This window comes from Lissotriton helveticus, chromosome 2_1 (genome assembly GCF_964261635.1).
Source record: "Lissotriton helveticus chromosome 2_1, aLisHel1.1, whole genome shotgun sequence".
Lineage (NCBI taxonomy): Eukaryota > Metazoa > Chordata > Amphibia > Caudata > Salamandridae > Lissotriton > Lissotriton helveticus.
Window position 1 is genome coordinate 513,159,189 of NC_136059.1, and position 15,863 is coordinate 513,175,051.

At 42.4% G+C, this 15,863-nt stretch overlaps 1 protein-coding gene across 1 annotated transcript in view; it reads right to left on the bottom strand.

The window, feature by feature from the left end:
* Positions 1-15,863, bottom strand: part of LOC144820131 (A disintegrin and metalloproteinase with thrombospondin motifs 6) — a 463,746-nt gene that overhangs the window by 135,854 nt on the left and 312,029 nt on the right. The window contains exon 10 of the mRNA XM_078677765.1: positions 13,670-13,799. Coding sequence (XP_078533891.1) covers positions 13,670-13,799 — 130 coding nt within the window. The remainder of the gene's footprint in view (positions 1-13,669; positions 13,800-15,863) is intronic.

The following is a 15,863-nucleotide window of genomic DNA, read 5'->3' on the forward strand; positions in this document are numbered from 1 at the left end:
TTTCCACATGTCCAGGTTTTGTTGCGCCTAGACTAGAAAAAAACATCTGTGTCAAATGTGTGGTGGTAAAGATCACAGAGTTAATCTTGAATTATTACGAAGAGCTGGGAAACATTATTGTAACCGCAGCCACACTATTTAAAAGATGGACTGGAAAAAAAAGTAGACTGAAATCGTCCAACAGGCTTTACGAGGACAACAGAAATAATTTAAATTATTAACACAAACATTAATATATAATAATGAAGCTATAAAGATGTGACTTAAAAGGTACTCATTTTTATGAAAATGTAAACCTGCCCTCTTTACAACCATTATCTTACAACAATGTACCTGAAAGAATTAAGTTTGTAGATTTGCATGGAGTGAGTAGACAGGCTCATAACTAGAAAGTTCCACAGAGAATAGTAGCATGGTAAGAGACAGGAACTTGTACAGCGAACTTCAAGTAGATGCTCACCAGAAACTCAGGACAATGGCCTTCTTGCCCCTCTGATCAGAGGAGGTGCAAGGCAGGCCTAATTAAAGTTTGTCCTGAGCACTTAACATTCAGATCTCACCAGGTAAGCATGCAAAGGATTGCAATACAACAGAAAGGAACCCATCACCAATCCTTATAACATTTTAGCCAAGTTATCATCAAGTGGAGGCTGGGATCTACGGGGAGAGGCGAGCACTTTGCCTGGGCCGGTTTTGGTTCCCAGTCCAGCCCTGCTGACGCTCTGCTTAGGATGGGTGGATGAAAAATGGAATGGTAATAAATTACCATTTTATTTTTCATCTCAGGAGCTTTGAGGGGCATTTCAGTGGAGCGACGCTCCTCTGCTCCAGCGGAGGAGTCGCCCCTGGTTATCACCCAGTCAAGTATCTGGGATGAGTTCCCTAATGCCAAGAGGATTCTGGCAATATAATACGGTCAGGATTCCGATGACCTCCTTGGCTGATCCAGCCCGAGACAGGAGGAGAGTTCTGGGCAGGCTGCGTGCGGGCCATAGGGTTTCTTTCCTCTTCATGATAACATTTAGCTGTATGAGTCGGAGTATTGCGTTGCCTTCGTGCTATGCGTTTGGGTGGCAATGCTTCAGATAACATGAGGTGCAAAAGCTAGATCTTTTCTGACGGCGGTTCTCAATGCTTCTCTGTGATGGATGCCATGTTGGGGGACTAGGGTTGTCATTCAGCACAATATAAGAAGGTTACGTTTTCCTTTATCTTAAAAGGGACATTTCCAAATCATATAAGTTGGTTCTTCATGTCCTCAAAAATTGAGCCTAAGGCAGATTGAACTGCATCCCACGAGTGGCAGGCTTTCTGTGTTTCTGTGCTGCTTAGTATAGGGTCAACAAGGCAATTGTTTATCACAGGGGTAAGGAAAAGATGTCTGGAAGATCCTAAGCTGGAAGAAGACCTTCTAGTTTATGTAGGGAAGACAAATTGTACAACACTGATACTGGTGGCAGAGGTGCTTGGAAATTATTCAGAACCACCTTCCCCAGAAACTGTTCTTGCAGAAAATTAGACTCGTAGAACTGTCCATGTAAATGTGGAGCACTCCTGAATATTAGCTATATCAGTGAATGTGCCTAAGAAGTCAGCATGGTGGATTATAGAAATGTAATCAATCATCAGGACACTGATTGAAAGAGGATTCTGTTTCCTCTTCCCGTAGCTCCTAGGTTATTTGGGCCTTTGTACCAGGTCTATAGGTCCTAAAAATAGAACTAGAAAAGCAATATTCCTATTTTCATCCAACTGTGGCGTAAGCTAATCGTCAATGGCAAGATTTGTTTATAAAAGGTTGGATGATTACAAGAGGGGGAGAAATAAGAGCAAAGATGGGATAGAACAAGATATAAGGCACAAAACACAGAGCCAGTTCTCTTAACTTCCTTTGCCTCTTTCCACTATGATGAGTAGAACAAATGGCAAACCTTTTGTTGCATTTCACAACTGCCAGATCATCTTGCAGAACCCCTGGGTACTGACAGGGCAGCAGAAAAATTGAAAGAAACTCAACTGCTATCAGCAGCAAAAGGACTGTGAGTCAACCGAACCTTGTTGAAGAATTTAGTTAGGACAGGGCAAGCTGAACTTCTTTCTTAGTTCAGGGTACAGGTTCTCTTCTATGTTATAGTGCACATGAAGTCTGAAACGGACATGCTGGGTGGGGCGTATCTTCAGAGATGAAAATGCTTCTATTGGACTGCTTGCGCAGTAACTTAGTAGGTTTTTTTCTTTTCTGTTAACAACATTTTGTAAAAAGATCTGCATCGTATAGTATACAAAGGAAAAGGCAGATGCAGGAAAGAGGTGCGCATAAAAATAATCTGATAAAAATCACACTGCCAATGTTCTAATGGATACTCTCCAGAATGTTAAGGACTAAACTGGACAAAATGAGTGTTTATCTAACCACATACATTGATATCCATCTTATATTTTGGCAGACACGACGTACCTGCCGGTATGCTTCGGGCATTATCATTACACCTTTGCATTTCACAGAATTTCAATACAATACAGTAAGAAAAGTGGATACTGTGGAGACTGTGGATTTATTTTGGAGTCTCAGCAGGAAGGAGTTCCACTTATGTTCAAGTGCAACACCAACCCAAAAGGACGTCTCATTAAACCACGCCTGAGTCTTAATAATGCAGGAAAGTTTGTAGTGAACATTGCATCACTTTACTCTAAATTGCAATGTTATTTCCCATCAAAAACAAAAATGTATGTTTTTAGAGGTGCAGCCTACAACTTTCACTGCCAACATATTAATGGGAATTCGGTGACATAAGCTTTTGGTACAATGTGTGTTCTGCAGTTATTTCTAACGTGGTTCGTTTGTTTTCCAACCAACTAAAGCCTACGGCTAAGACAAATGCGAATTTTCTTTGAATTATCCCCCTGGGGTGTCAACTCAACTGTTCTCCAGAAAATCCTTAGGCGAATGCAGTCTGGATGAAAAGGTGTACCCGCTCCTTTTCCCACCATGGAGTAATTTGGCTGCATTTGTGATTTAGAGACTGCCTGGCTGGTGGCAACCCATAAAGGTATTATGGGTACCGCCACTAGGTGAAGTATATAGACCACTGAACTTAAAACCCACATTCTATCACCTAATCGGATTTTCCGTTTACCCCGGAGTGCACTGTGTCAATGCTGAGGAAAGGTGAGATCGTTTTTGGGAGAAATGTCTGCATAATGGTTTGTTCTCACTAGAAGGCAAGCATGTGCCATGCACTTCTTTATTCGCCTTTGCTATAAACGCTTCACACTCAATTTGAGCTGTTTTTACCGATCTCTGCCTTCGAACCTGCTCAACCAGTTACCCCCAATTGACCTAGCAAAGTGCCAATAAAAATTCCGATTTTCCTGAGGCTTTTACTAACTAAAATGTGAATACAATCTCTTCTCAGCATGAGATTTTGACCCTGGGTAAGGTTTTCTGGCAGTAAAGTGAAAAGGTGCTGTACTCCTGCAGACGTTACTATGAAAAGCAACATTTTGATAACTTGTCTTGTCATGAAGAGTGGTCCCTGAGCATGGAGTCTGCTGTCCATTTGTCTCCAGCTGGTGACATGCTGAACAACAAGTTTTCCTTGGCCTCTACTTGCAGCGTTCAACTGTCACAAATGCTCTACTTCGGACCTGAAGCACCCCCTGAGTGGTAAGAGGACATCAGTTTTCTGAGTTCGCCTAAAGCAAAGTTACTGAGCCTAGTCTGTGACAAGGCCGGACTCCCTATTGCAGTACATTCTGCATCAGGAAATCTCTGTGTGCTAGCAGCAATCTTTCCCACTCAGGTACAAGTGCAAGGAGGTGAGGAAGAAGTGGGAAGTGTGGGGGCGAGTGAGAGGAGGTGCAAGGGATACAAAGGATGGTACTCTGGAGAGCGTGAGTTGTAGAGTGGGGTGAGACCCATAAGGGCCAAGGAAGTGCATTGCGGGAATCTGTAATAGGTGTGCATGGTCTTTGGCTGCAGCATTTGTCAACTTCTCACAGTATCCAGCACGCAAATTTTGAAAATAAAATCTGAAGTTGCGAGTGGGGAGACCACAACTTTACACAAGTTTACACAAGTCTATAACTCCTATGAAGGGAGGGTATGTGGAGCCAGGAGTTATATATATGCAGGATCATTGGGGAAGATAGAAGAGAATATGATGGGGAAATGAGAAGGAAGGGAACCATCTTTCCATAAATTCTAACATTCATAGATGAAACAATAATAAACAATTGGCTGAAGACCACCAGTAGCCTAGTGCACCTGAATAGACATGTATCGTTACTGATTGTGACATTATGAGTTGCACTGCATCTGGCACCACTTTACACTACTTCACAGCAGTTGGGCATTGGCTTCTTGTCCATAGCTACTAATGGAGAGGTATGGAAACTAAAGACTCTTGCTCTAATAAGTAGAACCCTAGGCAAGTAGGCAGAACACATGATTCTACTTCTAAAACTGTGTGGTGCACCTACAAACCCAAAAGAAAAAGAGAAAAAAGATGGGCACACCTACTGCAACATTTCGTATGGACTCTCTGTCTGCATGTAACTTGCACATTCGGTGGGTGGAGGCTATCTTAAACGAATCTCATGCCCAAGTCAAATATTTCACACAACCGAGCGGTCTAGAAGGATGCTATGGTATCTGCCGCTCAGGCAGGCAGTAGAGGCAGTAGAGGCAGTCAGCAGCCCACCGCAAGCCATTTCAATGAACAACAGCCGGCAGGACAGCCGCGAACCAGATGTCCGTGTAAGGAAGCTTAGATGAGTTATCTTTTCAGTTAAAGAGTCCGGCGCTCAGGTTAACAGTAGTTTGCATTAAATCTTCACTCCTGGGTTAAAAAACACTTACTGCAGAGAAGACAGAACTGTGACCCTCTCCTTCGAATGTCACTCGATACTGGTTCAAAAGAGTTCTTTATTCGCCTAGGTAAGGGCAAAGCGCCGTCTCCTCTGAGACAGCACTTTAATAACGATGATCAATACGTCAAAATGCCTGCATTAAAGCTCTGTTGACTAATTTTGGATAAATAAAACAACAGGAATTGTGCCAGTCCTCTGGGGCCAAATATGGTTGCAGCGGAATCTGAGTCCAAATCTGAGGCGAGTGTCCGGTTACAAACCGAAGGCACGTTTTACTGTCTGCATAGCATTATTTTCCAAGAGCAGAGACCAGGATGAAAATGAAAGATCACACAAACTCTCTGAGGACTTGAATTCAGGGCCTAACTGTGACAGAAAAAAACCCGGGCAACAAAATCAAAGTGGCCCTCATTAGTGAATTAAATACCTAAATAAAGTGGCCCATGTTTGCAAACTAGAGCAGTTTTGAACCTGTAAAGACAGGCTGTATAAGGGGTTTTCAAAGTATTTATTTATTTATTTTATTTATTTATTGAGTTTTATATAGCGCTGGCTAGACCCGGAGGTATCAGAGCGCTTTACATGAGGAAGAAACATTGTTTAAGAACATGGTTACAAAGTTACATCAGTTACTGGAGCGCAGTTACAGGAATTACATGAGTACAAAAGCATATCATAAACGAATATATGACGTTACAACGAATTCCGTTGCAACGCATGCCTTTACCACGCATGCGTTACAACGGAATTCGTTCTCTACGCATAACCTTTACCACTAATATTCCTTTACCACTCATAGATTAACAACGTTTATCGTTGTTAATTTATGCATGGTGAGGGCATATTCTTGTTAAAGGTTACACCTGTCCTCTTTCACGTCCCCAGCCTCTACTCCTTTTCATTACCCCTGCCATTAACCCTTATTTAAAAAAAAAAAAAAATAATGTTCCCTTACCTTTTCAACTCGTCTCCTGTCCATCTTCTTTGTTACGTCGGTTACGTCGGCCGTACGTCCTAAAGAGGAAGCGGAAGTTTAATTCCGTTTCCTCTTTTACGACGCTGATCGCATGTCCTCACTTCAGGTATTTATTTATTTTTGGGGGGGAAGCCACCCCAACCCCCCTTTTTTTATCCCTCGATTTTTTCGTTTGTGGGGGGAGACCCCCCAAACCCCCCCCCTTTTTTCATTTACCACACATACCTTTACTACGTATTTCGTAGTAAAGATATGCGTGGTAAATCCTCTCGTTGTTACCACGCATGCGTTGTAATGCATGCGTGGTAAAGGTTTTCGTGGAAACGGCTTCGTTGTAGAGGCCGTTTCCCATCATAAACATGAGGAAAAAAATAGGCAAAGGGAGAGAAGAATAGGGGAGAGAGGGAAGGAATAGGGGAGGTAGAGGATGGAAGACTGCATGGATTTGAACATGCTGCAGGCAATGTTTGTTTTAATATAAGGGAAATCAACATTAAACCCGGCTCAGCAGATCAAAAAGCACACCCTCAAACAGCAAAAAAACACCTACGCACTTACCGGTTAGACCAGCCTGTCGGGCACTGCCTGATTGCCCTATACTATAAGCCAGTACGACCCAGCTTGACTTGGAGACAATAAATCACCTAGGAGGAGGAGGAAACCCCTTGTCCTAAATATATCTGGTGAGCCCAAAACCACACTAGAAAATCTTTTATGACTTTTACATGCAAATGCAGCAATGAGGTCTTCTCAACAAAGTAACAAAGATGGTGGAGCTTGCAGTTGACTAAGCTGTGCCAGCCCAGGCAACTACCGACATCGAGGTTGTGATACCGCTTTTTACACCATCTATGTATGGCTCGTAAATTATGTCACTGGACATAAATGCAACCTACCGAGCCTTTGATCAGATCTCCAGTACCGAGGAGCTAGCCTGGATTACTCACAGTCTTGTATGTAAGTGCATGTTTCTGTGGTACAAATAGAATGGAGTCATAAAATAAAGATTTTTTGCAAGTCTATACTGTAGGAAGTTAAGCAGAGCAATATAATGCACAACAACAGTATATAATTGTTTGTCTTTTATTGTTCTTTCTTCCGTTGGTCCAGCCAACATGTGTCTCGTCGCCCGGGAGTGACCCACGACTTGCTCAGGGCTGGAAGACAAGTTACAAACCAAAACATAATGTAATGCCTACAGAACTTGACAATAGCTGCACAATTAATGTAGGGGAACCCACACTGTGGAGTTTATCACTCATCACCCTTATGTTCGACCAAATGGTTAGAGTTATAAACTCACTGCATAGTGTCCAAATCATACATGGATATTGAGGAGTGAGAAAATAAAACGTCAGAATACTATGACTGTATCTGACATCAGTGCCCTTAGTTGATATCCTTATCGGTGCTAGTGCTGTGGGGTGATCTACTATAAGACTGAGTGTAGGTGCTCATATCGTAACTTTATTTTGTGCCTGTGTCCTCAAGCGAAGAGTGAAAAAGAAGTGGGCAAAGCATACCTAATTGACCTTGTAATTGAATGGTCAGCCTAAGAGAAATAAATAAGTGTGTAGATCGTCAAATTTAAGACTATCTACAATATGCTGATAAGAACTGTATCAGAGCGATTCCTACCTTTGGACCGGTTATAATTCCGTCCAAGAGGGCAGGGATAATTGGTTATTTCCGTTCACTTCTAATTGTCGTTCCATTAATAGTTCTAAAAATAAAAATAATATTAACTGATATCTTATTCCAGTCTAAAACCATATGCAAAAATATAAGGTATACTGTATTAAGGCCAGGGGAGGAGGAATGAACTAATGCTATGCAGCTAAAATTGAGGGTGAGCTCTGTTCATATAGCCCTTCTTCTATTGAGTTAAGCTCTGTTAGGGCAAAAATCTTCCGTAAAATACACTTATATTTAGCATCAAATAGAAAATTAGTGAATATGTGCACTCAAAAAGAAATGCCATCAGTATATAAGGTCAAGCAGGGCCTCAAAACTAAATCTGTATAGTGCGTCCGAACCGCATATAGTTCATGTTCAGAGCATCATGACATGATTAACGCACCTTGTAGTACCGTGCATCTGATTGCATGGTGGTATAACTGATCAATAACATTTAGCAAAATGCGCCTAACTGCATGGACATATGCACACAGAGGGAGATCAGCACTTACGCTCTATCCGCTTGATTAGCCCTATATAGCAAGTAGGACCGAATCAGTCCCGACAACCGAATTTCAAGAGAATAGCACTGCAAATGAAAAAATGTCATATCAGGACATTGCCTATGTCTATTATTTTAAAAGATATAACAAACGTTGAGACGCGAGACCGAGCCGTCTCTTACCTTTCGTACTTGCACGTGTTTCCGCGTCTTTCACCGGCACCCAGTATGGCCGTCGAGGGAAAAGCCACCGGAAGTAGGTATTTTTAAATATCCGGTGCTGGCAATAGGAGCTATAAGTCTAGCCTGCAGAAAGGCACAGGGCCGCCATCTTGGAATATGTCGAAGTGATCATATTTATATGATTAAACTTGTGTGCTCGGGCCTGTGGAAATAGTTGTGTGATCCCCTTGGGTCATTATGTTGAAGGGTGGGTGACCCTTCTTTCCTTGAGCACTAACAGATAGGCATGCCATATACAACTGCATATCGGAATTAGTAAGCACCACAACCATGCGGGGGCAATTTCATCCTATCTAGTTATTTATACTGTAGGAAATCCACCTTTTCTGCATGCTCACCCTGGGTATTTTGCCTTTTGCTGGACACTTTACTTTTACTTGCTTTAGAACTCTGCACACTTTACCTTTTCTAACCAGTAGTGCAGGTGATCCCCTTTTTAAATATGTTGAATTGGCATACTCTTAATTAGCATATTGAACTAGCCCTGGACCTGCGGAACATCAGAAGAGGATTGGACCTGCGGTCTATGACCTGAGATGAGCTCTTAAGGACTGGATCTTCTCTCTTGTGTACTCAGAACAAATAAGTGGACTACAGGGCTCATAGGAATGATCTCCTGTTCAGGCTAAAGTGATACAACAAGCTACAAGAGCCTTTTTCTAGAAGTACCCAGCTGACCAGAAAGTACTGGACCTGGACCCTGCTGCCGACCTGTATGTGAGTCTCCAAGTGAATTTTTAAGCTCCTAGGGTTCTTTAGGAGTATACTCCTGTAGCGGTTTAGGACTTCAAGGACTAAGGGCCTGATTTGGAGTTTGTCAGACAGATTACTCTGTAATAAATGTGAAGAATATCCACACTTGCACGGGTCGGGAGTCGCCTTTCGATTGGCCAACCTATTTGTTACACAAATTCCGCAGAACACCCAGCACGAAGGTCACATCAAGGTTTCTTAACTTTGGAATGATAGTGGCCAGAGGTTGATTAGTAAGCAGTGGAAAGCATCAGACCCCCTTAATTTTCAGGCTTGCCGGCATTCCATGCTCGCGTGGTCCAAGGCGGAAAGTCTCGCCATCAGACGCGAAGAGACCCTGGGACTGCGAAACCTCCCTATCGCCACATACTGGGACGCTCTATATACGGCCTTGCAATGTAGTGAGGACACGCCACCTGAGGACCCCTCGGAGGCGCAGGCCACGGGTAGCTAATACACACGCGTTTGGATGGCGCGTACACCAAGTCACCTCCTTCTGGATAGATATCTGCTGACTGTATCAAGATACAGCGGCAGGCAGCCACTAACAAACAAAGCAATATGCAACATTGCACATGGAACTGGGGGGGGTTAAGAACTGATCGGTTTGTTACACACGTTTTGAGTCTTCTTTCTTTCAACAGTTATTGTATGCAAAGTTTTACTCTTCTTTTTTTGCTCTCCTGTGAATCTAAACTTGTTACCCAACTGTATTTGGGCGCCAGTACAAATGCTTAACGTGTAAGTCTGCACGCCTCAGTGTATATGTATAGGGGGACATTCAAGAATGTAAGCTATGATATATTGAACATGTCTTTCCTCTCTCCCTCCCCCCTTCTCTTCCCTTTTCTCCTGCCTGCCTATTGGAGTTCAATCGCAAATGTACTTACGAGTCTTGTTTCTAAAGCATTTTATACTGCAATACAAACAGAATGCATGAACGCGCATGTATTGTACCTAAAACAACATCTGCAACGCCTAACAATGATGGCATATATACGTGTTATGGTGTACTAAAGTATAAACTCAATAGAACAGATTTTGCAAAAAAAGAAATGTTAAAAAAATACAAAAAATTGAAGAATATCCTATTCGCCTTATTACACGTGCCACAGGCTATAACTGCACTTGTAATAAGGCAGACCCATATCCATCTAAATCAGGCCCTAACGCATAAAGGAAAATCTTTGACTAGGAAGAACCTGGTTGTTTTATCCAACCTGTGTTTCATCACGGTAGGCCTCAATTTGCACCTAGGTCCTAGGCTACTATAACCATTGTCAATCATTTGCACTTTGTGCTTTTTGGTACTATTTCTACTTAACAACTGGTTCTCCTTATTGAATTTCTGTAATTTTAGTACCATTTTGTTTATTGAATTTTACTCTTTTTTTCTAGTTTGGCTTGGGATTTTTATTGTCTTGCATTTCAACTTTATTACTGTTATGGCACTGCATAAATACTTTACACATTACCCTAAGTTAACTATGCATGTCTGCCCCGTGCAATTGCTACCAGGTGGTTGAGCCGAGGTTAATTTACTTTAGGGTAGTGCCCACAACCACAACCTCTTTAAGCCTGGACAGAAGGACCTCATGGTTTACCGTATCGAATGCGGCATACAAGTCAAGAAGAATCAGTATGGCTGACTGTCCCCTGTCTGCTCGCATTCGTAGATCATCCATAACAGTCTATTACGGTCACCAGGGCGGTCTCTGTTCCATGACCAGGACGGAAACCAAATAGCACATCGTCCAGAATGTTGTTAGTTTCTAAAACCTGGGAGAGTGATTTACTGACTAATCATTTCAAGATTTTAACTGGGTATGGTTCAAGAGAAATGGGCCTGTAGTTTTAGGGTCTGTAGCTGGGTCAAGCGATGCTTTTTTCAAGAGGGGTGTCACCAGCACCTGTTTCCTGCAGGTCGGCACAGATCCACTAGACAGGGATTGACTACAGATTTGCTGAAGTATCGGAAAGAGTTCAGAAGCCAATTCCTTCCAGATTTTATGTGGAAGCGGGTCCAGAGGGGATCCTGAAGAGACCCCTAAGGCCATTTTATTGAACTCTTCCACAGAAAGTGTATCAAAGTGGTCTAAGGAGTATGACTTATCCGCCCCTACCTGTCTCGCTCTCATTGCAAGCGGTAATTCCTTAGGCATATTACCCATTTTGAGTCCATCAATTATATTACTGATCTTGTCCTCAAAAAAGGTTGCTAGGCTATCACATAATTCCTTTCTCGTTTTTTGAACAGTCTGGGTTGACCATATCATCCACAATCTTAAAGACACTTCTAATACTATTTTGTGCCTTTAGAATAGTGTCCGTAAAAAACTCAGTTTTTGCTACAAAAATGTATTTTTTATACTTAGCTATAGCCATCCTCCAGATAATGGTATCTCCGTCTGCATATTCCCTTCGCCATTTCCTTTCCGCTTGCTTACAGCCCAGTTTCAGGTTACTCAATTTTTCATTAAACCACGGGGCTGACAGTCTGCCTAATTCTTGATGACTCTTTCCAGGCGCAATCTGGTCCAACCTAATGTTTATTTGTTCACAGAATGTTGCATAGTTCTCTTCCACCTGCTTATTTACATCACAACCCTCGTTAATCTGAAATATTGGCGATATCATTATCTTTTTCAGGAGTACCTTCTAATCCCTACTTTGAAAGTTCCTAACTTCCCTAATAATCGGTTTGTTCATCCTGGGGTTATATAACTGAAAAGCAATCAGGTGATGGTCTGACCAGCACACCAGTAGGACATCCACTGTTCCCAGTATCTGCTCATCAGAAAACACTAGGTCCAACGTATGTCCCCCCTTATGTGTAGGCTCAGTAACCCACAGGATTGAATAAGATTATAATAGCCCAAGTCCAGGTTCCCATTGGGCCACAGGTTGAAATCCCCCACAATAAGCAATCTAGAGTGGGTAAATGCCAGGTTGCTCAGGACTTCAATCAACCCCTGTTGTAGTTGAGAGCTAGCTGTCCCAGGAGGTCTCTAGCAGACTATACAGGTCAGTACTTGGGCCTTAGGATCCTTTATGGAAAATCCCAGAAGTTCAATGCCCTCTAACTTGTCAATATCAAAAGGGGTGAAGTCCCATACTTCTTTAAAAATAACACCCACTCCACCTGCTCTACCACTGGTTCCAGGCTTATGGAAGACTTTACAGCCAGGTGAGCAAGCCAATTCCGGTCACATCAGATCCAGGGTGTGTCCACATTTTTGTCATGAACAGCACATCTAATTCATGAATTTCTAATAACAGTTGAGTTTCCAGGTGGTGCTTAGGCAGAGATCTAACATTAAGCAAACCACATCTGAGACTATCTCTTCTCGCAAAATCAGATTCAGACCTGCGGTCTCTTCTAGCTTAAACCTGCCCATCCTACCCCCCGATTCCCCAATCTCAAGCAGCTGTTCCTTAGAATAGCAATACCTCATATTTCCAGCTCCAGACTTCCCCAATCGGATAGCATCGCTGGCGCTGTGCGCAGTCGGCGCTCGGACGGAAGCAGACGGGCTTGCCTTTGGCACGCCTTTGTCGCACCATTGGCGCGTCCGCTGCACGGCCAAGCAAGCGTGCCACTTTTATGGGTGAAAGCGGTAAGAAACTAGAACGTTGACCTCCGAGTATGGCGGGTCCGCTTTGACAAAAGGACACCGCGAGGTCAAGAAAGCCGGTAAGAGTGCTTCTATTTTTTAAAAAATACAGTCTTAAATATGCGAACACCGTTAAAAACAATTAGAAATAACTTTCATGAGGGAATGGATTTACAGAAGTAAAGTGCAACATGCAGCTGCCCAAAACACCTCGTAACACGCTGCGCGGCCACACCAGTGTGACACTTTTATGGGTGAAAGGGGGAAGAAACTAGAACGATGCCACCACATGGCATTTTGAGAACAATCTTAGCAAGCATTTATTCCCCCCGTGCAGTTCAACCATGGTAGTCCTTACAAACCAGAAAAGGAGGAATTTGCTTAGAGGTTTCATTTGCTTGATGAATAGTTCTGGAGATGATTTGTTTTCCTTGAGGGTATTTCAGTCCTGCATTTAGTCATTGTTAGTGCAACAGCTTTCTTGAATTAAAACAGTGGCCTCTTAAATTTCTTTCATTAACTTTATGGTTTCTATTATTGTATGTGTTGTTGATGTTAAGTTGCTTCCCAGGCCCTAATCAGTTGAGGCACATCATGCTAGGTCACTGGCTGCAATCCATCCTGTTATCCACTTTTCACATTCCACGACAGCACTGGTGAACCTTCTGCAAAACTAACTTTGCGCTCTCCTATCAATAGCACATAGAAGGTCATTACCCAGTCTTTCCTCGGGGGTGAGAACTCTCAATTATTGATAGATCTGTAAAGTCTTATCCTTCTATGAGATACCCTATGTGTGTGGGTGGTATTTGAGAAACATTCACATAATGTATAACTACACATAATATATTTATGAGCCAACAGTGAAACACATATCTAATCTACAAATTTGCAATTTGTATCTTCGAATAAAACAGAAACATATTTATGGTTTTGCAACATTTTTAAACTTCAATGCTATTTTGTTCCAATCATAGACATGCACACCATTTTCTGTATATTTTTTTGTAGTCTATTTTCATATGTACTCACTCAGGTGGGCACGGCTCTGTGTTGCAATCTCTTTGGTTTTCGGGTGGTTTGCTGTCAGGATCACAGTAATTGTTCTGTACAATGGAGTTGTCATCAAGCCTTTTACAAACCACCTCCTGCCTCTGCATCCCTTGAGAAGAATGAAAATTCATCAGTATTGATATAACATGACATGAAACCCACAAAATGTGATAGGAGGAAGCACTGGCAATTGTACTGGAGTACAGATTTTTTCCCACTGTGCCTTTCTACACAGAGACCAGCCTTGTGCAAATCATTACTGACCCTGCTCCTTGTAGGAATCGTTCATCCCAAACTGCTATGCAAGGTCACCTTCAGAAGGGAATACAAGCAACCCCCGGTGGGGTTTGGTCATGTTAGGCCTCAACAGTGAGGTATAGTTGGATCCTGAAGGGAATATAAGCAACCCTCGATTGGGTTTGGCCATGTTACGCCTCAACAGTGAGGTATAGTTGGATCCTGTATCACATCATAAAGACTTAAAATAAGAGACATATTTTGAAGTTTGCATATTCACCCCTTGGGGGATCATGGCACTACTGACAGATAAAAAATGTTACTTACCTGAAACAGTAGCTCTCCACCTGTCGCATTATTCATACACTTACATGCTTGAATCATCTCTGTTGTCGAACTCTGAGTTCCACATTAACATTAAAATACAATGTAATGTTAAAATAGCCAAAGAGGCTGTAAATATTGTCACTTAAGTAGCATATTAACTTCATTAAAAAAGAACCAAACATCAACCAGTGAGGTGGGAGCATAGTAAAGACCAGACCTCACAGAAACCACCATCTCTAAGATTTATTAGCACTAGCGTGAAGGATTGTAAATATAGGTGAGCCTCTTGCAGAAGGAGGAAGTTACTATAGATGGAGTAACAATGACGTATGTTGCTTTATTGCATTGTAGACCCTGTACTAATGTATTTCAAGGTGCTCTTATGTAAAAAAAAAAAAAAAAAATCTTTATTTAGATATAAAACAAATATCTTTGAAAGAGAAGTTCATGTTCACATTATTCATAACAATAAAAACGGTACAAGCAATCAATTGTTAAAACTGCTCCCCTAAGCTGCAAGTCCATACATAAAACAACCCCATGCACATGAGCTACTATTTAAACCGTTATTAGCATTGTTTTCCCAGTACATTGAGGTTTTTTTAAAATACATTGATTAGTTTAAAACAGGTGGGGGTAATGCAGTGGCAGGCTGATTTTGTTTAAAATTGCGGTAAGCGTGCTAGATCAGATTTGTCAGTCTTATGTTTAAGTCTATATTATCTGGACTCAATGCTGCAATAATAGCTTGCCTACAGGTCCGAACACCCAGCCGATTCCATTCCCCCCTCAGCTTGACCCTGCGTTGGTGGTTGAAGGCGGGACAGATGCAGACCACATGCAGTAGTGTTTCTGCTGCTTCTCCACACCCTCTGCAAGTTGTGTCCTCCTCTGCGCGACGCCAGGGGGGTATATTTTGCAAGAATCGCCAGTCACCCATTCTAATAGTGACTGGAAAAGTAAGTGGCAGGGGTCAGTCGATTGTAGGAATTAATAACTGCCCACGCATGGCTTCGTTTTGAAAATAGTGCTTTGTCAGTAATGAGTGATAGCGATCTTACACATTTTTTGATAGCGAGCTTAAATGCAGTCTGACTAGGATTGAGGGCCCAGAGGCCTTCAGCTGAAATTTGTTGGGTGTAGTCCTTAAAAAGTCGACCAAATGATCCTCCTGGATTTTTCAGTTATTTCTTGCCAAACTAGGGTCTCTAGAGTGCCTGGGTTAGATTGTCGAAGTTTGTGGCAGAGGTTAAGAAATGTCCCAATGCAGGAAACGTCATAATTCAATAGCCCCATCTCTAATCTGATCTGTGGAGGGGATGCGGAGTATGGCAAGTGGAAAACCTTTTCATAAATTTTGGTTGTGTGCCGATTTAGAGTCCTGTTCAGTTTTCCCTTAAAGATCCCTATGCCATACGACAGGGTGGGGCCAATTTTCGCTTTCAGGACTTCCAAGAGAGGAGACAAGGTGGGACCTGAAAGGTGTCTTGAAAGTTTAGTCAATGACACCGCAAGCGTCATTGCTTTAAACGCAATCTCTTTGCGCTGCTTTATAAGGTTGCCCCTGGAGTCCAGATGGACCCCCAGGTATTTGTACGACTGGCCAATG